General features: G+C 35.9%; 6 protein-coding genes across 9 annotated transcripts; 3 read left to right on the forward strand and 3 right to left on the reverse strand.

Annotated features, from left to right (window-relative positions):
• The first annotated feature begins 560 nt into the window (after positions 1 to 560).
• On the forward strand, positions 561 to 3,163 carry gatad1 (GATA zinc finger domain containing 1). Its single transcript, XM_056742163.1, has 5 exons — positions 561 to 953; positions 1,051 to 1,173; positions 1,267 to 1,326; positions 2,084 to 2,267; positions 2,840 to 3,163. The coding sequence occupies exons 1-5, from the start codon at positions 774 to 776 to the stop codon at positions 3,019 to 3,021; spliced, it is 729 nt and encodes a 242-aa protein (XP_056598141.1). The 5' UTR covers positions 561 to 773; the 3' UTR covers positions 3,022 to 3,163.
• A 49-nt stretch (positions 3,164 to 3,212) lies between these two features.
• On the reverse strand, positions 3,213 to 7,205 carry LOC130416064 (cation channel sperm-associated protein 4-like). 2 transcript variants are annotated; one of them, XM_056742159.1, is made up of 10 exons: positions 6,919 to 7,205; positions 6,514 to 6,636; positions 5,809 to 5,904; positions 5,596 to 5,687; positions 5,339 to 5,468; positions 5,109 to 5,242; positions 4,862 to 5,006; positions 3,724 to 3,893; positions 3,462 to 3,606; positions 3,213 to 3,337 (listed from the first exon to the last, which is right to left on the reverse strand). In XM_056742159.1, the coding sequence occupies exons 1-10, from the start codon at positions 6,940 to 6,942 to the stop codon at positions 3,245 to 3,247; spliced, it is 1,152 nt and encodes a 383-aa protein (XP_056598137.1). In that variant the 5' UTR covers positions 6,943 to 7,205; the 3' UTR covers positions 3,213 to 3,244. The 2 variants fall into 2 exon arrangements, with proteins under 2 accessions (XP_056598137.1, XP_056598136.1); XM_056742158.1 differs by having other exon boundaries at positions 5,809 to 5,910; positions 6,919 to 7,193.
• Positions 7,206 to 7,381: 176 nt separating this feature from the next.
• LOC130416065 (protein naked cuticle homolog 2) lies at positions 7,382 to 13,656 on the forward strand. Of its 3 annotated transcripts, XM_056742161.1 has the most exons (8): positions 7,382 to 7,593; positions 7,666 to 7,692; positions 7,784 to 7,842; positions 10,794 to 10,854; positions 12,410 to 12,494; positions 12,740 to 12,867; positions 12,947 to 13,371; positions 13,551 to 13,656. In XM_056742161.1, the coding sequence occupies exons 1-7, from the start codon at positions 7,569 to 7,571 to the stop codon at positions 13,342 to 13,344; spliced, it is 783 nt and encodes a 260-aa protein (XP_056598139.1). In that variant the 5' UTR covers positions 7,382 to 7,568; the 3' UTR covers positions 13,345 to 13,371; positions 13,551 to 13,656. The 3 variants fall into 3 exon arrangements, with proteins under 3 accessions (XP_056598139.1, XP_056598138.1, XP_056598140.1); XM_056742160.1 differs by having other exon boundaries at positions 12,947 to 13,656; XM_056742162.1 differs by having other exon boundaries at positions 12,740 to 12,807; positions 12,947 to 13,656.
• A 1,254-nt stretch (positions 13,657 to 14,910) lies between these two features.
• lrrc14b (leucine rich repeat containing 14B) lies at positions 14,911 to 18,416 on the forward strand. Its single transcript, XM_056740851.1, has 3 exons — positions 14,911 to 15,920; positions 17,348 to 17,707; positions 17,798 to 18,416. The coding sequence occupies exons 1-3, from the start codon at positions 15,016 to 15,018 to the stop codon at positions 18,111 to 18,113; spliced, it is 1,581 nt and encodes a 526-aa protein (XP_056596829.1). The 5' UTR covers positions 14,911 to 15,015; the 3' UTR covers positions 18,114 to 18,416.
• Positions 18,417 to 18,545: 129 nt separating this feature from the next.
• LOC130415277 (cytochrome b-c1 complex subunit 7) lies at positions 18,546 to 20,171 on the reverse strand. The gene is made up of 4 exons (XM_056740852.1): positions 20,095 to 20,171; positions 19,555 to 19,623; positions 19,297 to 19,463; positions 18,546 to 18,721 (listed from the first exon to the last, which is right to left on the reverse strand). Exons 1-4 carry the CDS (start codon positions 20,111 to 20,113, stop codon positions 18,644 to 18,646), a joined length of 333 nt encoding a protein of 110 aa, XP_056596830.1. The 5' UTR covers positions 20,114 to 20,171; the 3' UTR covers positions 18,546 to 18,643.
• A 1,070-nt stretch (positions 20,172 to 21,241) lies between these two features.
• mterf3 (mitochondrial transcription termination factor 3) lies at positions 21,242 to 23,920 on the reverse strand. The gene is made up of 8 exons (XM_056741558.1): positions 23,850 to 23,920; positions 23,156 to 23,520; positions 22,893 to 23,045; positions 22,632 to 22,821; positions 22,370 to 22,517; positions 22,139 to 22,210; positions 21,899 to 22,060; positions 21,242 to 21,733 (listed from the first exon to the last, which is right to left on the reverse strand). Exons 1-8 carry the CDS (start codon positions 23,882 to 23,884, stop codon positions 21,539 to 21,541), a joined length of 1,320 nt encoding a protein of 439 aa, XP_056597536.1. The 5' UTR covers positions 23,885 to 23,920; the 3' UTR covers positions 21,242 to 21,538.
• Positions 23,921 to 24,028: the final 108 nt, after the last annotated feature.

Genomic DNA, 24,028 nt, shown 5'->3' on the forward strand with positions numbered 1-24,028 from the left:
TTTTTTTTCCTCTGTAGACTATTTGGTTTATACATCAGACCCGTGTCTTGTACAGTAAAAGGTTGCAATAATCTTAAGTGCGTGGGTCATAGAGTACATTCATAGAGTAAAGAAAAGGGAAAAATAATAGGGTTATTTTATTTAGCACATTTAGCTTGTTTTTTTCCCTGATAAATTTACACTAATATTTAGTTGTAAAAACTGGCAGTAAATTGCAATGTCGTGTGTGAAGAAGGACTTTTTCTGCTACTGAAGTATTTATGGTGGTTGAATTTTTCTTTTCTTATTTTTTTAAACATTACCATTCAACTTAAATTGTATTTTAAGTTTTCACAGACATATACTTAATAGATTCCCAATTTGTATGATGTGCATAGCCAATAAACAGAAATTATTGGTAAAGGATTGTCTAACATTTAAAGTGTAAAATCTTTCTTTACGTTTATTTACGATTTCAAGTATTTTATAAAACATGGAACCATGTTAATCCCACAGCCGGAAATCAATTTAACTTGTATTTTGAAAGGCAGACTTTTAATTTGCAATGCTTAAGTTACACACCCGGAAGTGATTTGCCTGCGAAAACACAAGGGCCTATCATTCGTTGTTTTTAAAACGAATGATGCTTTTTCGCAATTACAATAAATGAATTGTAGCATTTTTATACATTACTGTGGCTCAGTGTTGACCTCGCAAACCGAGTCTTTGCTCTCAAGTCCCCGTTGTATACTTAATATACAACATCGCTGGCAGGCTTCTTGTGTTCGGCAAACATGCCTCTGGGTTTAAAACCATGTTGTGCTGTCTGCAAGACCAATTCTTCTTCTATGTGGAAAAAGGGAAGCCAGGGAGAAATTCTGTGCAACAACTGCACAGGTAAGAGTACATCTAGTGGAGCATCCGGAGCGTCGGTTTCATCCGTTATTCAGCAGAACAATGGTGGAGGAAAACAGGTTTGACTTTTTTATTTGTAAACATGCATAAAAAAAAATGCATTTGTCATGTTAGAAACCTTGTAAGGCGGCGTGATAATGTGTTTTTTAACCATAGTCCAAACAGGAAATCCACAGACGATCTGCTCGGTTACGGAGCACCAAATATAAGGCACCAGCATCCGAGAAAAAAGTGTCAACCAAAGGAAAGGGAAGACGACACATTTTCAAATTGAAAAATGTAAGCAAGTTACCATTAAGTTACCCCCTTATTTTTTTACCCATTGTAACGTGCTGTACATGGATTTATTCTTCAACCACTTGTATTTTGCAGCCTATCAAAGCACCAGAATCAGTGTCGACTATCATTACCTCAGAGTCCATGTTTTACAAGGTAAGAATCTACGTTAACGTGGAAATTGCTCATTTTGTTTAGATCAGAAACTGGAAATGTTTTGTATGAATGTGATTTTTTTGGGGGAAATGTATCTTTGAACATCCAAGAGAAAACAAGCTTTAGTTGTAATTTGTCTGCAAAAGATGTATTAATATATTTAGAATAAAAAATATATCGTTTGATTGTATGGCGAATCTTATGATATTAGTTGGTAAATATAATATCCATAAAAGTAAAATAATTCGAAACCTTGGTCGAATGTGTTAATGATAGATTTTAATTGTAAAAAAGACACAATTGTATTTTTGCTAACAAAAAAAACTTAATTGGAGATTTTTAATATGCTGTCTCTGGAATTTTATAATGATGTTGTTTTTTCAGTAATTGTTTTTTATATGTAGCTTTCCTGTAGCTCCGTGGTAAGAGCATTACGTTAACAACGCAAGGTTGTGGGTTCAATCCCAGGGGATTGCAAATACCTATGTAAAATGTATAGGATACAAGCAATGTGAGCGTCTGCCAAATGCCTAAATGTAAATGTAAATATATCCTTAATTTATATGTTATTTAAAATTTAATGTTGATTTTTCCTTCATCAGTTCTTTTTTTATTTTGATGTCTTATAAGTTATAAGTGTTTATGTTATGTTTGTTTTAGTGTCAATAAAAATAAAGTTATGTTAACTTCTCCTACTCTTATTTTGCTGTTCTTTTGACTTCCACCATATTTACCAACATGTCTTTCGTTTGGCCAGGGCGTCTACTATCAAATAGGAGATGTAATTAAAGTAATAGACGAGGAGGATGGTAAACCGTATTACGCTCAGATTCGGGGTTTCGTCCAGGACCAGTACTGCGAGAAAAGTGCTGCATTAACTTGGCTGATCCCAACTCAAACCAGTCCCCGAGATCAGTTCGATCCAAGCACTTACATTGTTGGTGAGTTCCCGTTCGTTTCTTGCTGACAGATGTGCTGTATTTAAAATGCCATTGTGTTTTGGTTGAACTGGATAACTTGAGTCAAGTGCATCATCAAGAATGTCACAGCCCTGATCGGGGCATGCATTATAAAACACCTGTTAAAGAATATTCCCCTGACAAGTATGTAAAGTAACCTAAGCAAATATTTTTAGGAGAAGTAAATGTATTTTATATGTATTGAATAAGACTGTGTTCAACTTGCTAACAAAGACTATTTTGTGACGACTTGAGTATTTCTTCAAAATATGTGAAAAGTTTGCCCAGCTTGTCAAAAAGTGTAATCTTATTAAACAATTTTACAAGTTAAACTAATTGGGTCTGAAATTTCCCAACATACGTTGCAGTCTGTTCAATTCTGTGGTAAATATTTTTAACAAAAGATCACTTTTTAGTGTTTGATGATTTTATAGAGTTGTTGTTGGTACTGTGAGTTATATTACATTTTTAACAAATTTTGTTTAAAGATTGACTTGAAGATATTTTTATACAGAGCATTGTTTTCTCAACTAAAAATCACTTTTATTGTTTAGGTCCTGAAGAGGACTTGCCAAGAAAAATGGAATACCTGGAATTTGTATGTCATGCCCCGTCGGAATATTTTAAATCAAGGAGTTCCCCCTTTCCAACAATACCAGTTCGTCCAGAGAAAGGCTATATTTGGACTCATATAGGACCAAAACCTGCTGTTGCCATTAAAGAAACTGTAGGGTGAATTTACCCTTCACATTACTGTATATTCAGAGCGTTGATGAACTGATCATTCTTTTATTTACAATATTAAAAAAACACAACTGACAATTAAAACACTTATGCAACATAAAAGTGAAATGACCAGTAAAGATTGATTACATCTACTCACTAACTCGTAACATCATCTTTTTATATAATATTCATATATATATTCGTCATTTTTACATCCAATGTCATTGAGAGTTTCAAACCCCATAAGCTTCCCATGAAACTCCTAAATGTAATGCCACACCTTCGTTCAGGTTTGGTGTAGTGGTGCGGGTGTCCAGAAGGTTTGCCTGAAACAAATTCACCCCATGGATTTTTTTATTAATGGGTTGTTCTGCATATCTGACTGTATTTTTGTAGAAAAATAAAAGAAAATAATTTATTAAATGTTAACAAAAAATATCTAGACTTCACCTGGTCCAAGTGGAGGAGAGCGGTGAGAATGTCTCCAGTGGCAAGCTCCTCCTCAATTATTGTCTCTTCTAGGGTAAAGTTATTATTTTTAGGCCCGTAATCCTGCATGTTGTTTGCAGGGTTGTTAAGAACCTCCTCTAGAATCCTGTAAAACATTCAAAAACAGATTTAAGATTATGTCCATATCTACAAAAAAGTCTAGAATAGACCATGTGTTAATGTAATTGAAAAATGCAAACTTTCATACTACATTGAAACCGACCCTTCTAGCTCTCGCTGAATCTCATAAGGTTCCTTAAGGTCCTTTTCTAACATGACACGGACTATATCATCATAGGTTTCAGGAGTCAGATTCTTCGGGTACCAAGTCTCCAAAAACTTCTGATCGACATGACTCTGATCCTTGAATATGGCGCTAAGATGTGGCCTGTCCTGTTCCATAAAACATTTTCTTGTATGATAAACATCTGTTTTTGTTTACATTCTCTGCTGATGCAACGCTAGGTTGTTGTAATGGCCTTACAGGGAGTTAGGATTTAGTGTGTTTCTAAGGTGTTCTTGGTGGCTCCTATGTTGTTGCTTACTGCCTAAACGGTGCAGCTCACCCAAAAATATGATTTCTGTCATCACTTACTCACCCTTGAGTTGTTACAAATCTGTATACATTTCTTCGTTCCAATGAACATAGAAAGATATTTGGAAGAAAATAAAAATGACCATGATATTCAAGGTGCCCAGAACAGTTTGCATTACTACAATCTTCAAAATATCTTATTTTGTAGAGAACAAAGACATTTATGAACTAATTTTCCTACTTTGGTGGCCAAGACCTGTTTCGTTACAAGCATTCTTCCAATATTTTTTTCTGTGTTCATCAAACGAAGAAATGTATGCAGATTTGAAACAATTTAAGGAAGTAAATGAAGACCGAATGATCATTTTTGGGTGAACTGTTCCTTTAAGGTGACAGATCCTATCCCTAGGATATATATAGTTGGATTTTTTGTACAACTACACACTAAACAAAAAGAATACTCTACGCACTTCAGGTTGTTCTGCTAAATCTCAGCCGGCTAAGAAATTTCTGCTCTCTTGGGGATCATTTGTCACCAAGTGATAAGTCTTTTTAAGTGATTTTTTATTGGTTGTCGATGTATTTAGTAGTGTTTGAATAATTTGTCTCACATCGTTGACTGTAATCCCTATGGAGGCTATTGTGCACCAGATGTGGCAGAGCGGACTGAGACAAAATGCGGAAGCAATCCTGCATAGTCTATTGGAAACTAGATTACTGTCGAACTGATTTCAATAATGCATCACCAGATTCCTGATGATTTCAACAGTAGAGTAAATTTATTGTAGTAATATATTTAATCGGCACATAAGTATTTTACAGATACCTCAGAGTCTGCCAGACTATCTTTCAACCATACGTCCGGCCACAACTTTGTCAAGTTATTCATGAAGAGAACCTCAATCATTGCAATGACAAAGATGCCACAGGAGATAAAGATCATGAAGTACAGTAAGCTTGTGAACCTGTCTCTGACATTAAAAAACAAATGTTAGTTCACTCAATGCTGAAGACAGAATAATGATTTACAAGTTACCACCTGATACATCTTTACACTAAGCACAAGCATATACTCCTTAAACTTGTTGTAGATTTCTAGCCATCCATCTTCGGTCACACAAATAAACAAAGTGTAGAATGCAGATTCTAAATTCCCAAATGCCGAAGGAACAGAACTGAAGTAGTGCACACCAAATGTTGCAAACCCCTGATAACAGAATCAAAGCACAGGCACCAATGTCAAACAAGCGAGCACTACATAGAAATGATGTGCATATGTATGTATTCGCCTTTAAATGTATACCAGCATGAAGACCAAAAAGGGGAATAAGATCATGAAGGTGTCTTTAATGAAATCCCCGATGACCTGAACTATCGCCATTGCTTCCTGTGAGAACGCCAAGCATATGTTGATACGGACCATACGTAACACCCTAAAACACCAATTTAATAGTTACCTTAAGTAAATGTCTCGTTGCACATTTGTCTATTATAAGCATTGAAATAGAATGTATTCCAAGTATTAAATACATGCGGTATAGGTAATACATTATTGCTCACTTGCAAATAATCTGAGTTATGGGATTACTGGTTATCCTGTTTCCCACGATGAGAGTTAGAGTGATCACAAAGCCTACAATGTTCCACCAGCTCTGCAGACATTGTAACTGTTAGTTTTGGGCCTCAGCATAAATTGTATTTATTCATTTGTACATGTGGTGTGACGCAAAGTAACAGGTGGAAAAGGAGAAAGACAAAAGAGAGAAAAAGTACCCTCCAAAACATCTTGAACCCATTATTCCACTTGACCAGAATTTCCAAGATGAAGACTGTCAAAATAATCTGCTCGCTTACAAATAACGCAAACGCCTGTTTCTGAACAAATAACAAAAATATGTTATTAAAAACAAACTTTTTGAAGGAATAGTTTGCTAAACTGTAATACAGGGATGGTTCATCCCAAAATGAAAACTCATAGTTTATTCACCCTCCTGTCATTTCAAACATGTATGGCTTTCATTCTTCTGCTGAACACAAAATAAGATATTTTGAAGAATGTGGTTACAGAAAACCGTTGGTTCCCATTCACTTGCATTGGTTTGTGTCCATACAATGAGGTGAATGGGGAATGTTTTTGGTTACCAACATTCTTCAAAATATCTTATTTGTGTTCTGCAGAAGAAAGTGAAACAAGAGGGTGAGTAAATGATGACAGAAGCTCTTGCATTGATATTGAAATGAAACTGGCAGCAGACTGACAGTTGAAGGGGATGAGATAACGGATGCTCCGGCCAAATCGTCTAGTTTATGTCATTTGAGATGGATAATCATTTCCGGGCAGAAGTGCATTTTCAGATTTACATGAAAATATTTAAGAAAATGACCGATATTGATAAGCTATTTACTATAAATGCTGCAATATTTCATGAAAAAAATTTTTTTGTCTTTTTTAATTTCACTGAGACTTGGCATTCTCACCTCAGAAAGTCCTGCAAACATCTGAACGAGGATGATAATGAAATTGCTGACAGCACAGGTTGTTGTGAGAAAGCAAAGGAAGAGGTCAAACGATTCACGTCCATAGTCGTTGTCAAAATCATCCTACAAAGATACAAAAACTGTCCCATGACACCAATCATTTCGTCATCTTTGGTCTAAACCTACAGCATTTTGGACATCTGCTTAGCTCAGTGTATACAATTAAAGGTTATATCACATTTTTTATAAACTTAACAATTTGCAGTGAGCGATCGTCGGACAACTTTACGTAAGATTTTAATGTATCATTTTTACGTTAATTTAACCGATTCTACCCATAACAACGATTTTAATATAGTGCCTAAATACAACAACTAAGATTATATGTTATGGGGAAATGCTTACTCTAGATTGTTTCCTGTCAACCATGTCGTATTTCTGCCCAGTTAGCGACGCTGTATGAAACAAATGTAACGGCACTTTTAGAAATAACTGACGAGGTCGTGACGTGTCGAGGCCGTAACGTTTCAAACATTTGGAAACAAAATAGGCGACTAGTCACAGTTCGTCAAATAACAAAATTGAAAGCAACATTGAACAGAAACGACTTATATTGATCAAATCTTCTCCATCTCATTGCTGAATTTCTTCCAGGCGAACACCAGAGGACGCTGTTGTTGTTATAATAATTGGGCTGATTACCGAGTCCATTAAATAAGACAACTCATTACAGCTGTACAACCATAAGACATTTATTCGTACAAATATTCAAAAAGTGTGATAGGTTAATTATTGCAAATATTTTAAAGGGTTTTAGGAGGTTTTTACAAGCTATAATGAAGTGGGCTTAAATGTAAAGAGCTGCACCCCCTGCAGGCGCCCTCAAGGGAGTGGGAATGGGTTGCGCTTCCTCCGTAAAGAATGAGCGCATTGCAGAAGAAAACTTCGTTTCAGACACTGTTACAGTTTTTTATGAAATGGTAATAAACATCTCTACTGACAATTTACGGAAGATGTTACAGTGTATCGATTAACATTCGATAAGGGGAATCAAAATGGGAAAATTGCAATCAAAACATGGTAAGAGACTGCGGACAAACACATGGCACTTAACAGATGGCTACTTTTTACTAAATATTTATTTTTTACTAGCTTGTACACGAAGAGAAAACCCAGAGGGTAAGGTGATACACCGACAAGTATATTTGACCTTTGAAGTAGACTACATTTTTGTACAAATGTTGTGAAGTGAATTTTTATTTTGACACAGGAGGTGCGTTCAAGGAGGCTGTTGAATGTATTGAAGTCGACAGAAACGGAGATAAGCAGGTAAAAGTGAAATCAAAGTACCAAGGTCTGTCAAAGTAAGTCTGTCAAAGTAGGCTAATTAAAAAGTTCATTTTATTACTGAACAGTATTTTAAAATATATATTTGTATTGGTTGATAAGCTGCATGGTAACTTTGCGTAAATCCTATAGATGTACAAAAACCCTTTGACATATTACAGATACAAATGTCATATTTTGAGTGTATACTGGTCTGATGTGACGGTAGTTGTAAAATCTCACTCTTTTCATCTGTACCTTATGTAAATGTTTACCAAAATATAGCCATATGTTGTTCTGAGCTTATTCGTCTATATATGGAGCAAATATAGTTAGTGGATCATAATGGATAAGTCAAAACAAACAAATAAATCTTTAGGTAACGTTTTCTGACGTTCTTTTTTCTTGCTGTAAATCCTAGGCTTTTTATAAACATTGTCCTCTATGGCTACACTGTTCTTCCCAGCATTGTATTTAAATGCCATTGGGTGTTTTGCTCTCATTCTCTCAGTGGAGCCTGGAGCCTTCATCCCTGTGTGAAATGCATTTGGCAGGAAGCCAGAACAGCAGGGTCTTTGAGCGCAACCCCACCACACATCTGTTATTGGTTTTAAAAACAGAGGGAGGCTGTGATGGGAAAATAAAGGGAAGTGGTTGAAGGAGGGATGGGAGGTGTAGTGAGTATGAGGGCTGGTGGATGCAAAATGTTGATAAGTGCTTTTGAGTAAGACTGCTCGTTGTGTTGATACTGTGATTATTAAATGTCAAGTCAGAGATCATTTTTGTTGGTTGGGTCAGTGAGTATTTTGAGTGATTTTGAGTATAATTCAAACACTTCATTGCAGGATCCTATGCCAGGTTATTAAACCAGTGACACTTGAGCGATCTTGGTCATGCAGGGTTCAAAGGATTCTGTTGGGTTAGAGGGGCTAGAAGAATCCCTTCTTTCACCCCTATATTTTTCTCTCCGCCCAACTCTAAAGAGCATGGGAAAGGCAATATGTGTTGAAGGTAGTTATCCATGTCTCTAAAACAGGGTTTATGACGGGACGGTTTTGTTAAATTATAAAAATGAGAAAAAACTGCAAATGAAATGTTAAAAAAAAAATGTTCTTCTTAATTAGTATTATTGAAGCATTTTCTTTAGAGTATCTGACAATTTTTTATACAAGATACATTAACGTGACTAGGAAATTGAATTAGATTTTACACTTTGTTTTCTGAAAGAAACGGTTCAAATTAAGTGTAAGCTTAAATCAAACACAGATATTCATTAATTCAAGTGTTCTTACACCACTGTCAGATATTTTTTCTTGTTTTAAGCCGCAAACTTTCTATTTTTATTCAGAAAACAAGAAATATTACCTTAAATGCATCTTGATTTAAAATAATTTTAAAATATTTGTACTGTACAAAACAACACAAAATGCTTAGAAGTTCATTTTTTTGCAGCTTAGCCTATAACATACCGTTCATAATTTACTATGTATTTAGTTTGAGATAAACTGTTTTCATCAGAAAAATGAGAATATCTCACTTATTTGAAACTATTGACCACCAACACCCTTATATACCCATTTTTTCTGGATTGTGTTTAGGTTTATTCCAAGACCACAAAAGATGGAACCAAAAAGCAACTGGTCACAATCGTACCCAGCACTGATGATCAAACACGTCGTTTCATTTTATCTCTTTTTCTCTATCACTATGTAATAAGGGTTCAATCCAGGTGTTATGTGACAGGAAGTTAGAAGAAACAAAGCCAGGCTCTGTTTGCACAGACACATTTGAGTGGGTGGTGAGAAGGAACTGGAGTTGGGCAAGGGGGTGTCTGGCCTGGTGACACCCGGCTCAGGGCAGGAAAAGAATTCTTCAAACTAGTAATATGAGCCCACATGAAAGGCCCTAGAGCAGGCAGAGCGTGGCAGAGGCTTAGCTATGATGATGGGAGAAATCGTTGGCAGATAGATGAATCACTCAGTGCACTTCTCTTCTGGCCTTTGTTCTTCAACACCCTGTCAGACTGCAGACATTGGTTTATGGCTGCATAAGCTTTTGGTTTCCTTGCAAGCAAAATATGAGATTTTGAGTGCTGTACCTTTAAATACTGTGAGGTCACTGGTAGTTTAGGCTGACGTTTCATAAATATGTTTTCTTTGTTGGCAAAGAAGTGAAAACTTGACGACGTGTTTGTCCTGTGTCAGTTACCATAGTGGTTAATGGAAAGGGAGGGGTTGAGTGAGCCGTTTATTGCAATTGGCAATAAAAATCTCGACATTGCTCCTTTAAACACACAGATTATCTAATAATATGAACAATATGATATTCAGTTATGATTTTATTGAACAATATTATGGTCTTTTTTTATATTACGAAAGTTATGTTTTTAACGCAAACTTGCAATTGGTATCGTTTCAGCTGTTATCGGCAACTGCTTTTTATAAATATCCCATTCTTAAATTTCAGATAAGCAGACTTGTTTGCTCATTGCTTGCATACTTGTTTTTATGATCTGCTCCCCGGACATTCTAGTGAAAAATTGGCAGTGATGATTAGAAATGATGTTGAGCTGTTTTGTGGGAGGGCAGATCTTCCTCGAAAAATCAGCGGTCCAAAGATTCTGGAATCAATTGCGCTTAAGACCACAGGAGTGCGAAGAATGACGTTTTTTTTATATTCTGGTGAATTCAGTTATGCACAAAACAGGTTTCGCTAATTATTCACAGAACTGTCTAGAAATGCAAAGTAGCTCATAGATCATAATACTTTTTAAACAGTTTGTGCATATTTGTTCAGGATTGTATTGACACATATTTTTTTGCAATAACTGTTTTTATGCTTTTTAAAATCAAATTCCTTCATCCTGTGGCTCTGGCACACATACTAGAATCCACTGTTTTCCTTAGATGTCCTGAGGTTTTATGAGTTTTGTCTTGTTTCCTTTTTTACTCTAGGATCTGTGTGGTAAAGATCTAAAAGAAGATGGTTTGTCACATCATTTATGTGCACTAGAGGGTAAGTTAAACTAGGAATGGACACAATAACAGTGCAGCTGTTTGAATCTGTCTTTCTGAATATTTCTTAAACTTCTGATGAGCACATGGCTATTGCTTCTCCACAGGATTCCAAGTTAAATCCGTTAACATTGTCTGTTATTTATAGTAACACTGCCACACAAAAGAGGAATGGATAATCTTTAATGTTTAGATTCTTCTACTGAAAATGGACAACGTCCACTCAAAGATGCACTGAAGAGTATTAAGACGAGAGATGTAGGTGTCTGCCGTTCCAAAAACTGTATGCTAACAATGCATTTGTTACATGAATATTATTGACAAGCAAATGCTACCTTACTTTATTGAATTAAAGGGATTGTTTACGGAAATATTTTTTTTCTCTCACAATCATGTTCACAAATCACACATTTTGGTTTTCAACTCATTTTGATTATCCTACAGTCAAAAAAGCTCAATTTTACTTTTTATGAAATGGTGTTCGAGATTGTCAGTCAAACATCTTACATGTTGTATGGAAGAAAGTTATTGGTTAGGAATAGCTTTCCTGTAGCTCAGTGGTATGAGCATTGCGTTAACAACGCAAGGTTGTGAGTTCGATTTTAGGGGATTGCAAATACCTATGTACAATGTATAGGATAAAGCAATGTAAGTCGCTTTGGATAAAAGCGTCTGCCAAATACCTAAATGTAAATGTATTAATATTAAAGTAAGAGGGTTAACCATGAAATGGTTAAATCATTCTGAGAGCACATAAGGCATTTTATCCCAGCATGTTAATCCTGTTGATTTACGAATGTGGAGTGTAATGCATCTCTCATAGATGAAATCATGGAGTGGATGATAACATTGTGTGATCTTGACAACAATGGGAAGGTGACCAGAGAGGTACAGTTTAAACAGATGGTGTAGTCTAGCATCTCATGGATTATATAACCATCAGTGGGTTTCTGTCTTAAATGCTGAATATGTTGAGCTTGATGCATAGAATCTATTAGGTGGCAGAAGTTTCTGTCAAACAGCTTCCTACTTAGTAATCTCACAACCCTGCGTGTCAAGCTAAGCATCACCCCATTTACCAGAGGCAACAGAAAAGGTGGATTTATGAATTATGGTGTCTCATCTGTATTACCATACATGGATTATGCTCATGGTGGGCACGGTGGCTTAGTGGTTAGCACGTTCGCCTCACACCTCCAGGGTTGGGGGTTCGATTCCCGCTTCCGACTTGTGTGTGTGGAGTTTGCATGTTCTCCCCGTGCCTCGGGGGTTTCCTCCGGGTACTCCGGTTTCCTCCCCTGGTCCAAAGACATGCATGGTAGGTTGATTGGCATCTCTGGAAAAAATTGTGCGTAGGGTGTGAGTGCGTGAGTGAATGAGTGAGTGTGTGTGTGCCCTGCGATGGGTTGGCACTCCATCCAGGGTGTATCCTGCCTTGATGCCTGATGACTCCTGAGATAGGCGCAGGCTCCCCGTGACCCGAGGTAGTTCGGATAAGCGGTAGAAAATGGAATGGAATGGATTATGCTCATCAGACTGTTTGTTGTCTTCCAAAGATCGTGACATCAAAACATTAAGGGATGAACAAGATCATATGAAGGACAGCATACGGTGTGCAGAGGGACAACCTTCACATATCAGGTAAATTGGTCTCTTGAGTCTTCAGTACTTCTGAGAGTAGAGCACACGTTGATACATTGACATAATTATGTCCATTGTAAAGTCTCTAAATCTTGGATTTTATTTATGTTAATGTATCTGGAAAACACTTTTATCAATGTGCTTTTGATAATGAATACAAGAATAATACAACAATAGCCATGAAAATGAAAATGAAAGATGATAATCAAGAATTGATCATTAAAATTTTTCTTTTCTTTCATCAGAGGACAGAACTCCTGCAACATGGGTGTTCCAGAGAGAAAGCACTACTCTGTAGATGAGAACACAGAACGTAGGAACCACTATCTGGATCTGGCTGGGATTGAGAACTACAGTTCCCAGTTTGAAGCTGGTAGTTTAATATTATTAATATACGAACTAGTTAAAGGCCAAATGTTGTGTTAAATTTTTGTTCCCTCTTGTACCTTCAGAACCATCCTCTGAGGACGTCCCTTACCGTGGCCATGAGCGCCGCTCTCACATCAAGCACCACAGCTCCGGGGAAACCTCTGGGAGGTCGGTTTCTTTCCTCAGGTCCCTTAGTAGCCGTAGCAAGTCGATCGGTGGAGGTGGCGGCACAGCCAAACTCCATGGATATCATCCGGTGACCTGGTGCCAACCATCCCAGCAGCACAGCTCCAGCAAACGCATCCGCACCAGGGTCCGTGACATCACAGCATCTTCCAGAGCAAATCAGGGTATGCATAGAGAGTTGCAGCCCGGACAAGCTGTTCCTCCAGGGGGCTTTATATATGTTCCACAAAGACATGAACACTATCATCACCATGAACATCATCATCACCATTATCATCATTACCATCCAACATAAGATTTCCGAAAATGTCGCAAATGTCAAGTGAGTGACTAGTAGCAAAGTAGCCTATATTTTTATTCATGTAAATTAAAAGTGTATAAGTATGTTTAAATAATATACAGTTCTTCACAGCGATGCCATAGAAGAACCATTTTTTGGTTTCACAAAGAACCGTTTAGGCACACGTTCTTTAAAGAACCATCTCTTTCTTACCTTTTTAGAATCTGAACAATCAATTTTTGCCACAAAGGACCTTAGATGGCATCGTGAAGCACTTTTATTTTTAAGAGTGTATGAACATTTTAACAATAAAAAGGACTGTACTACTTTATCATGTTATGTTTTCCACATTCCTTTTGAATCTTCACGTTGGTATGCAGTTCCCCCGTGTGGTTATAGGTGGAATTGTTCAGGTCAAACTGAAACCGTATTCACACTCTTATTTTGATAAAAGGCATTTGGTCCATCATTTTCTGTTTCGTAGCATTATTCTGAAAGTATGATTCCAGATTTATCAGGTTCAAGAATTTTTGAAAATATTTGTCTCAAGAAAATATTTAAGATTAAGATAAATTATATATATTTTTATACTATATATATTTATATTATATATACATTTTTCAAGCAAGTTTATCACAAGCGTTTTGCATTTCTATGTTTTCAATAGGGCTGCAATTTTTGTATACATTATAAGAATGCTTTGTTTTATTCCTGACATGTTAAAACTAAAAGAGGACAATGTTCTAAATGAAAAAAATAAATTAGAAAAATTTCAAATGTATGATATACAGTAAAACATTGCACTTTACAGGCGCAGTCATAAAAACCATAATGTAATGACTTGTAATGTCTAGTTTTAATTTCCCCTCACTCACACTTTATTGTCAAACAAAATCTTTAAAAAATTATGTGGTGAAAAATGTTGTAAGAAAATAAAATAAAAAAAATGTATAATAAAAATATAACTGCAGGACAATAATTTAGTTGAGGTATTTCAAACGAATATTAAGCATACTTTAGTCTACTTTTTATGTTCTTCTCAGGAATATGCTTTTTACAAGTACATTGTACTTGTGGACTACATTTACATTTATGCATTTGGCGGACGCTTTTATGCAAAGCGACTTACATTGCAATGTCCTCCACATTTATACATAGGTATGCGCAATCCCCTGGGATGGAACCCACAACCTTACATTGTTGACCTTACCACTGAGCTACAGGAAAGCTAGTTATGTACTTAGTTTACTGTTGTTGTTACTCAAAGTAAACTTAAATTAAACTTTTATTATCTAAAAAGTGGGCCAATTTAGCAGAGTGCACATACAAGTAAGCTAGTACTCCTAATAATTGATAGAATGAACTTGAAATATACTTTTTTTTGTGGGGTAGCCACAAAGCGATTACATAGGGATAACTGTTGTTGGCGGTCAGTAAACACAAGACTTCTTTTTGGTTTCAAGCCATCCAAAATCTGCCGGCTAGCCAGGGGTCTGAGAGCATGAGACAGCTGCTTCTATAAATAACACCTCTCAACCACCTCCCACCTCACTAAGCAGTGTGCTCTTCTCTCATGAAAGCTTGACGCACATGTTTATACTGGTGAAAAGAAGGAAGAAGCAACATACCACCTCTCCTGAGAGATCTTAGAAGTTTGGTTCATCTCAGGAGCTGACGAATACAGCCATGAAGAGCCTCAAGTTTATAGCAGCAGAGAGTTTTGTTCAGAATGGCTTGAATGCTTGTAAGAACCTTCATTGCTTATCTTACAATCTTTACCCAATCCTTTTTAAAGCCAGCTATCTGTGTGAGCAAGCCGCGGTGCTCCACGATTTGGTTCAGACGTGGCCTCTCGCAGAGCTTAGCTTGCGTAAGTTATTGGGTAAAACCGCGGACTGCCCCGATGACCTTACCTCCCGTACCTGCAGGCTTTGTCTGGAGGCCTTTCTTACAGGTCTGAAGGACTATGTGCTTCAAGCTCCATCCACCTATGCCAAAATGCTACGTATAGTGGATTTGCTTGGTCTGCAAGACACAGAACACCAGGCCTGTCCTTGCAGATGTAGACTCGGTCGCTGGGCACGGACTGAAATGCTTGCTCGTATATGCTACGAGACTATGGTGCACATGCAGGCTGGCAATGCCGCATCTTCGGCCTTTGAGGTAGAGATAGACGTTCGGGTGGAGACTTTCGTTACTGGACGAAATTACGAGGTGGTGGTCCAGGCTCTGTTGCTGCGCAGACATTGCCCATTAAAGCTGCACTTCGTAGGTCTACGTGTGGACTCGTTGAGCCTCAGGAACCTCTTTTACATGCTGAAACTGGTGGAGTCACATGATCTGCAAAAGCTGGAGGTGGTGCATAACGTACACCTGGAAGCTCCACACATTGAAGTGATGCTCTCCCAACTGAAGTTCCCACATCTTCGCTCGCTGACATTCCCTGCACAGGCTTTGAACGTACGCAGGTTGGGTCCGGAGGACGCAGGCCTCATGGGAGTTCTGGGTGAACTGATGAGCAAACTAACAGAGCTGAGAGAGCTCTTTTTCAGCTTCTCCACTCTTACAGGACACTTGAGGAAACTTCTTAGGTAAGGTCTCACAATATGATCACATGTATACATTTCCTTAAAAAAATGAACACACTCAAGTTCGTTTTAATAATGCAAATAAGGTTTAAAACTTTTATTATACATTTTATTACACTTTTTACTTTAAGGTAAAAGTTTGACATAAATTCCTATTATCACTATACAAAGAACAGGTTCAGTTATGTGTTTTATTTACTCTAAGCCTAAGCCATGTCAAAGATATCTTGTTATTGTTACAAATACTATAGACTATATATTATTATATAAACATGAAAATGTAAGTTAAGAAAGTAAAACTGTGAAAAAATATTTCATATTGGCTACTGCAGTAAACACAAATCTTTATGAGTAAGAGTTAGACCAAAAACATTGGAACAAGTGTAAAAACAAGTGTAATTTTCAGTACATTTCCGAGAATTATGTAGAATTCAAGTATATATCTTTATTTTAAGTTTTTATAAGTATACAAATGTCACACTTGAAAAAAACTTTGTTTCTATGGTTACTGAAGTACCATCCATGCTAAATTACAGCTTATTTTTATGAAACTAAAACTAAAAGATCTCTTAAGACCTGCTTATTTTACCTATAGTTTTAAGGTTTTAATCCGATTTGTTTATTATTAAATCATGGTGTTGTTGGTATGGCATTGATATTCCTTTCATGTGACTGCTGTCCCACTACATGTTCAGACAGGTGTCCCATTGCAAATAAAATTTCATCACATAAGAAGGCCAGGACATGAACCTGGCAACAATAATACATTTAAATAGCAGTTCACATGTCTCAAAGCAGCCAAAACATTGGGTCTCATTACAGGGAGCTTTGTGTTGCCAAAACAGGGCTTGGTTGTTTGTATTCAAATATAAAGCAATAAAGTTGTACCTTTAAGGTTTAAAATGTTTATCACGTTTAGCATATGTTACATTTTCAATGCATTCTGTATGTATTATAGATAATTTAATGTATTTATTTATTCTAGATTTGGCATAATGTGTGCCTGCATACGTTAACTACAAACTAAATGCATTTTACACTTCACTGAAATTACATTTTAATTTTACACATCTTTAATCAAAGAATTTTAACATTAGAATTTTATTAATTTCAAATTCATCCATTTTTTTCATAGACCACTTCGCAAGATGTAAAAACTGGTCTAGAAGCACTTCCTGTTCCATTCTATTTATTATATATATTTTTAATCTTATATATCTAAAACAATATTAAAGACTTTCGTTTAACATTTTGTATTTTGTTCAAACATTTGTGTAATGTTAAAACTGAAGCAGGAAGTTCTTCACCAGCGTTGTTTACATATTCTAAAGTGCATTTAAATGTTATTTTATGGTTAATGTTACTTAAATGCATTACAGAAGCTGTAAAACAGGATTATGTTGTCTTTAACTGTCTATCCATTTTGCCAGTCCACTAAACACTCCACTGCAGTGTATAGACCTGGCAAACTGCAACCTCAATGCAGTGGACATGGCATACTTCGCCAACAGTCTTCACAGTGAGCACCTAGTAAAGCTGGACCTGAGTGGTCACGACATAGCGGACGTCTTCCCAAACACCTTCCGGAAGCTCCTTCATCGCTGTTCTGCAACACTCACTAGTTTAGGCCTGGAAGAATGTGGACTGGATGAGGAAAGCCTGGATCTACTCACCCAAGCACTAGCACCCTGTCACGGGCTACAAGAATTCAAAATCTTGGGCAACCCATTCAGCACCTCTACCCTGCGCCAAATTTTCAACATGCTTGCTCAAGGTTTTCCTGCTTTGAGGTATGACTACATGCATTCAAGATGGACTGTTGTTGTTTATTAAAAACATTGTAAGATGTTCAATTACATGTATGCTATTCTCTTTCCCAGATATATTGAATTGCCTGTCCCACGTGACTGCTATCCTGAAAATGTAACCTACCCAATGGATGACACTACCCTACTAAACTATGACAGAGAGAAGTTCCAACAAGCTAGGACGGAACTTATGGGCATCTTAGAAACAGCTAGAAAAGGTCATGTAGAAGTTTGCACTCCATTGTTGGGTGTCTACGATCCTGACATCAATGAGACGAGTAATGAGCTGGGGGTCTCCATGCTGCAGTCTTTCAACAGTGTTATAGGGAACTTCATTGATGCTGTGAATAATGTTACCCAGCAGAGACAGGAGAGAATGACAGAATGAGCCTTTCATAGCGAACATAATAAATATATATATATTATATTTTGTATATAAGGTGCATGGTATGACACACGATACAAATTCTACACCCGTATAATAAGCATTATTATAAACGAGAAAACTCAAAGCTGGATCTGAAGCTGGCATGACATTGACAGCTCATGATTTTTGAGATGGTAGTTTAGGTGACACAGAATGATGTTTACACTATATTACTATAACAATGAAATTGTACTTATGACTTGTAAAGGCAGAGGCAATTTTATGTATATTGTGTATATTAGTTATGTATTTATTTTTGTAGATGAACACAAAACAAACTTTCCTTCAGAATGCACTATATAGAATCTCATTAAATGTCATTTCTTTAATATTACTGGCATATTGTTCTCCTTTAATTATTACGATTGACAAAAGAACAACATGCACAAAGACTTTTGTCAGAAAGGAAATTTTAATAAGGATTTAACACAATACATTTTCAATTAAATACAGAATAGCAGACATCACACCAAACAGGAGGTTCAGTCTCCTCACTTCTTTTGCCACTCCTCTTTTTCTTTCCTTTCATGGATCACCTCATCAAGATAAGGCTCTAGGTAATGCACATCCTACAAGAAACCAAAGTAACATGAGATGAAACATTCTGATATCAAAGAGGCTTATACATGCATATTGCCCTATGGCATTTAAGTTGTTTTTAGTATGCACATTTTATTTTCTTTCTTCCATACAACACATTAATTTACTTACATAAAATAATGAATGGAAAACCGATGATAATTAGCAGCAAATAATAACCATAAAATTACTGCATAGTACTTGTGTGCTATATTCCAAACTCTCCTGCCTCAGTGCTAAGGTCTCATATGCACTTTGGATATATGAAGACATCTGTTCCAAATCATTTTTATTGTATGGAAACCATTCTACCAAACTTCCAGTTTTCCACAGATAAAGAAAAATCACATGTGTTTGGAGCAACTAACATGTCATCTTTTGATGGTAAACGTCTCAAATTTATAAGCATTTTACTCTATTATATCCGACTGTCTGAATGTCATGAAACACATTATGTTAAGATGTCCAAAAAGTGGGACGTCAAATAATTCTGGATCATAAACTAAAAGATATGTAGGAAAAATAAGCTTTGTAGCTTTAAAGAACACGTTACACACTTCCTTACCTCTTCATATTTAGTCCATTGGTCTTTAGGAAGTATCTGTTGTTTCATTGAAAGATCCAGAGCTCTCTTGATGCGGAACATCCTGTCATTGTAAACTGGTTCTGGGAGCCGACGAATGGCCTCTTTCACATCAGGGTCCTCATTGATGGTATCATCCCGCAACAAACCTGCATAACATATCACGTGGCATCGGTATGTGTTTAAAATTAACCTAGTAGGTCACAGGTTCAAACCTATAACACAGATGACATTACTTACCAAATTTGTTAAAACCACATGCATTGTAGTACCATTTCCTGAAGCCTACCAGGAGCCTGCCGGTTGCAGCTACATAGGGAAAGAAAACATGTACGATTAGAAGAAAAAATTATAATAAAAATGTACCTATTATAAAGGCCAAATAACAATAAATGTGACGTACATTAATGATTTAGTTCTGCGGTCAGCTAATGTGTGATCTGGCTAACGTTAAAGAAGAAGTCGTGATTTTTACGTTGACGTCACACCAAATAAAATGTCAGGCCTCGTGAAGCACTGATCGATAATATTAGACCCAAAATAACCCAAAAATAAATATTCAACACAAATGTTGTATGCTTAAGGACATACATGGTCCGCTGCTGCGGGCAGGGGACACACAGTAGAGGACATTGCTGCTTTACATTTTAAAACTGCCAACAAACACTCATTATAATAACACGATACAGAGACAGCTGTAAATACGTGTTAAAATGATGACAAACAATTCGTATGCTCACAATATTTGAAAACGGCTTTAGAAAACAGGAAAACATTTACCTGGTGCCCTAGACGCCATGTCCGATCGCTTGTAAAGTTGCAGTGGAGTCTGGGTAATGTGACGTCTCGTCCGGTGATTACGCAATCTATTCTCTCACTGTGATCGCATGGTTGAGTCATAGTTTGGAAAAAAACAACTAAAATAGTTATTTTTAACTCTGTTTGTTTTGGTAACACGTCTTGTATACAGTAATGCAAATAATAGTTGCTTGATGATAAGATTCTGCTTATTTATTTCCCGTAAAACCAATATTTATTTATATAAAACCAATATATATATACATATATATATGGGTCAATGACGTGACATTTATTTTTTGTGTCCAAATTCATTATTTTCCTAAAAAGAATTTGAATAAATACATGTCATATATCAAATGGATCTACAATATGTCCTTTATAAGAAACCCTTTTCATTTTATTGAAATTCAATAGATTTTTTGAGTTTTGGTGTTTGAAAGACCAAAAATGTCAGGTGGTGCGACCGTCCGAACATACAAACAGAGAACAAAACTGAGAAATAAATGTTAATTTTCTCAATAAAATTCTTAATAAAATATTTTGGCATGATTTTATGTTAAATTTCTTATATATGAGGGGAAAAATACTCAGTGCTAAATACATTAAATGTATATTATTTTAAATTAATATATGGTCGCACCACCTGACATTTTCTGGGTGGTAAAATCAGAAATCTTGTTTAATAATGAATTAATGCTCCCTAAAATGCTGTAAAACCAATATAAATCAACACAATACATTTTTTTTGGACATAAAAATACATTTTCAAACTGTTTTGTTTAAAATATTTTTTTTTTCTTCTTGAAAATCTTATTTGTCATTGACCCATATATATACATATATATATATACATATATATATATACATATATATATATACATATATATATATACATATATATATATATATATATATACATATATATATATATACATATATATATATACATATATATATATACATATATATATATACATATATATATATACATATATATATATATACATATATATATATACATATATATATACACATATATATATATACATATACATATATAAAACCAATATCACACATAAGAAAATACAGATAAGGATTCATTTAAACACGAGAGGTAAAACAGACAAAGAGGATATGCATTACTTTATTCTCAAGTCATATAGGACTTGTCATCCTTATTTGCAATGTGTACAATTACATTACATTTACAACAAATTGGCTATAGTCATTTGTAGTTGAAGCTTGTACCATTATTATAATAAATTTTTCATCAAACCGAGGTACAATGGTACAAGTGGTAACCTATTGTGGTGTACAAGGAGCACACAAATACAAATTTGGTTTCTTTTTTACATTTAATCCATATGTATGTCAATCTTATACAGAGCAACAACCAGCTTCAATTTACATTTATGAGATCCATTTACAAAGTTTTCTGAAACTGTTCAAAATCTTCCAGAGTGGCCAACGCCACATCGGAACAAAAAATCTCATCTGGCAGAATAACCAAACGATCCAAAGAGATGTAACTGGGCTGAGATGGCTGGTACTGGGCTCTGCCCAAATACTTTAGAAACAAGTGACGCTCCCTGATGCGAAGAAACTTGGCATTAAGGACCTTTTGAGAGAGTATAATAAATAAAATGAGTGAGAATAATTACCATGTTAAACAGCAAAACTGAGGTTAACTCTTACTGTATTTAATTTACAGCATAAACTATTTATTTAATCTGCTATAATCTTAGTATCACTATAATCATTTGTAAGCAGAAAGAGTTGTTACCTGAGGGAACTTAGCAATAAGAGAGTGTGGAATGCCCATGGTGTTGTGAACAAAGTCAAATATTTGGGTAAGTTTTCTTTTATTAGCAAGCAGAACTTTAGGAACTGTTGTGACAATGTGTCTTATTTCATTTTCACGAAATCCAAACTCCAGTTCACAAACCTAAACAAGAGAAATTAATGACTTTCTGGTCCAATTAAAATATCACAAAATTTAAGAAAAAACGAATGATAAACAAACCTTTAGATTCTCCTTAACTGGCTCCAAACTTCCACACAGTAGTTTCGGTAAACGAATCATAAGATTTTGAGTCTGTAAGCATAACACGGTATAAAAGTATCCGAAAATGAGATAATTACACAGATTTAATTAGTATATCAAAAACGTCACAGGCATTGAAGGGATAAGTGGATCTTAACAGTGGTTGATTTTTGTTTTCCTACGTATAAACAGAAGGTAATGCAATATTACCTTCTCAGAACTAAGACCCAACAGCTGCTGAAAGAATCCAAGGCGATTGTCCAGTCTCTTTACACTGAAGTTAAGCAGGTATGGAGCTTTGCTCACCATGGCAGCCACAGACTGTGCACTAAACTTCTTTGACCTCAAATAAGCCACCCTTAGAAAAAAAGGACCAAAGAAAAGATACGTTATTTTTTGAACAGTACGTCTGAAAACTCTGATATTAAATATTACAATTACGTCAGACGTGTCAGATGATTTCCCAACTCACCTGGCTTCAAGGTTTTCCAAACTTTCTGTAAGGATGAAGGGGTTCTTGGTGATCAGTGAGCCCAGTTTAGGCTCTTCAACTCCCAGATCTTTAAGGAAAAGTAGTCTGGGTGCAACATCAGAATGGAAGTCTAGTTTAACCAGCATAGAGCCCACATTGGGTCTTTGCTCTAGCTTCCAAAGGTCCACACCTGCAAATTCACCCTAAGATTAGAAAAATCCAAAAGAATTCAATATCTTACTAAAGCTGCATGAAACGTACCAAGCTGAACCAGTTTGCTTAGAGTTTCCGATTGATCCACATAAGGCCTGAGTGTAAAAGAGACCGGAGGGAGGGCTGAAGGTACTTGGATCCTTAAAGCTTCTTCCTCACAAATTTCCTGAAATGGAGAAGGGCGAACAACTGCGTCCAAACCTGGATAAAACCCAAAAGATTATTTAAATATCCCAAACCTTTTGTTTCTTTCGATAAAATTGATTTGATTGCAATAAAACACATTCTTTCTAAATGATACATACACATACCAATATTATGAGTATTAGAAAGAGACACTTGGCTTGATTCTTGATGCAAGACAGAACTGTCATATGTAACGCAATGATTTTCATCCTTTTTGGGTGTAAGATCACTGTTGTTTTTTTGAACACTTGATGATAAAGCACGCAGGTGCATTCCACATGGTCTCCAAGTCTCTATGTTGTATTTCTGTGATAGGTTGTGGACAGGCAGCTGTTTGTGGCTGGGCTGAAGCAGTGCTGCTGTGATTCTTGAATCATGTGAACGCTGATGCAGAATGCATGTGGACTGCTGAAGAGATGCAGGTATTCGCAAGCACCGAAATACAAACACACATCGCTGACAAAGATGCATTACGACTGGTCCCTCGTGGCTGAAAAATACAAATACTAATGATTTTATATATGATGATTATACACATTACATATTATATTGTACATTTTTTAGGTAAAAGTTGTTTTAAGTTCTGGTCTAGCATTGTGTACTACTGTTGACCTACTACAAATAATTTATGATGTTTTTCATGTGTAAATCGAACAAGTCGATACAGTTATATAGTATTCATACGTGAAAATGACCTCTAGAATAGTCTATTACAAGTTATTTAAAATTAGTATACTTTGTAATTTAATAACGTCTTATATTTATCGACAAAGTATTACAGATGTCCTAGCCATGAACCAACATTTAATAAGACATTACCTGTTTTTGATAGACGCTGATAAAATATTACACATTCACATGTCATCTGTTTGTTGTCTTGTTCACTGCTGGTAATACTCACATCCAAGAGTCCCAGCGCCCTCTAGTGCATGGGCGTAAATAGCGCATTCGTCATATTGAATATTCAATTTGTATTTTCAGGGCTTCAGGCAAATGAC

This window comes from Triplophysa dalaica, chromosome 25, assembly GCF_015846415.1.
Source record: "Triplophysa dalaica isolate WHDGS20190420 chromosome 25, ASM1584641v1, whole genome shotgun sequence".
Lineage (NCBI taxonomy): Eukaryota > Metazoa > Chordata > Actinopteri > Cypriniformes > Nemacheilidae > Triplophysa > Triplophysa dalaica.

What these genes read in the sequence shown, in the direction of transcription:
- LOC130416064 (XM_056742158.1), bottom strand. Translation starts at nt 6,942, where the DNA reads ATGGTTGACAGGAAACAATCTAGA. An exon ending in ATCTACAACAAGTTTAAGGA is followed by an intron (nt 5,007 to 5,108) that starts GTATATGCTTGT and finishes TTTTAATGTCAG; the next exon opens with AGACAGGTTCACAAGCTTAC. An exon ending in CTCTCCTCCACTTGGACCAG is followed by an intron (nt 3,338 to 3,461) that starts GTGAAGTCTAGA and finishes AATTTGTTTCAG; the next exon opens with GCAAACCTTCTGGACACCCG.
- mterf3 (XM_056741558.1), bottom strand. Translation starts at nt 23,884, where the DNA reads ATGTGTAATATTTTATCAGCGTCTATCAAAAACAG. An exon ending in AAGCAAACTGGTTCAGCTTG is followed by an intron (nt 22,822 to 22,892) that starts GTACGTTTCATG and finishes GTGAATTTGCAG; the next exon opens with GTGTGGACCTTTGGAAGCTA. An exon ending in TGGGTCTTAGTTCTGAGAAG is followed by an intron (nt 22,211 to 22,369) that starts GTAATATTGCAT and finishes TTATGCTTACAG; the next exon opens with ACTCAAAATCTTATGATTCG.
- LOC130415277 (XM_056740852.1), bottom strand. An exon ending in ATGTGGTTTTAACAAATTTG is followed by an intron (nt 19,464 to 19,554) that starts GTAAGTAATGTC and finishes TATGTTATGCAG; the next exon opens with GTTTGTTGCGGGATGATACC. An exon ending in AATGGACTAAATATGAAGAG is followed by an intron (nt 18,722 to 19,296) that starts GTAAGGAAGTGT and finishes GGTTTCTTGTAG; the next exon opens with GATGTGCATTACCTAGAGCC.
- gatad1 (XM_056742163.1), top strand. Translation starts at nt 774, where the DNA reads ATGCCTCTGGGTTTAAAACCATGTTGTGCTGTCTGCAAGACCAATTCT. An exon ending in CAGAGTCCATGTTTTACAAG is followed by an intron (nt 1,327 to 2,083) that starts GTAAGAATCTAC and finishes TCGTTTGGCCAG; the next exon opens with GGCGTCTACTATCAAATAGG. An exon ending in TCCAAGCACTTACATTGTTG is followed by an intron (nt 2,268 to 2,839) that starts GTGAGTTCCCGT and finishes TTTATTGTTTAG; the next exon opens with GTCCTGAAGAGGACTTGCCA.
- lrrc14b (XM_056740851.1), top strand. Translation starts at nt 15,016, where the DNA reads ATGAAGAGCCTCAAGTTTATAGCAGCAGAGAGTTTTGTTCAGAATGGC. An exon ending in CACTTGAGGAAACTTCTTAG is followed by an intron (nt 15,921 to 17,347) that starts GTAAGGTCTCAC and finishes CCATTTTGCCAG; the next exon opens with TCCACTAAACACTCCACTGC. An exon ending in CAAGGTTTTCCTGCTTTGAG is followed by an intron (nt 17,708 to 17,797) that starts GTATGACTACAT and finishes TCTCTTTCCCAG; the next exon opens with ATATATTGAATTGCCTGTCC.
- LOC130416065 (XM_056742160.1), top strand. Translation starts at nt 7,569, where the DNA reads ATGGGAAAATTGCAATCAAAACATG. An exon ending in ACGAAGAGAAAACCCAGAGG is followed by an intron (nt 7,693 to 7,783) that starts GTAAGGTGATAC and finishes ATTTTGACACAG; the next exon opens with GAGGTGCGTTCAAGGAGGCT. An exon ending in TCATTTATGTGCACTAGAGG is followed by an intron (nt 10,855 to 12,409) that starts GTAAGTTAAACT and finishes TGTCTTCCAAAG; the next exon opens with ATCGTGACATCAAAACATTA.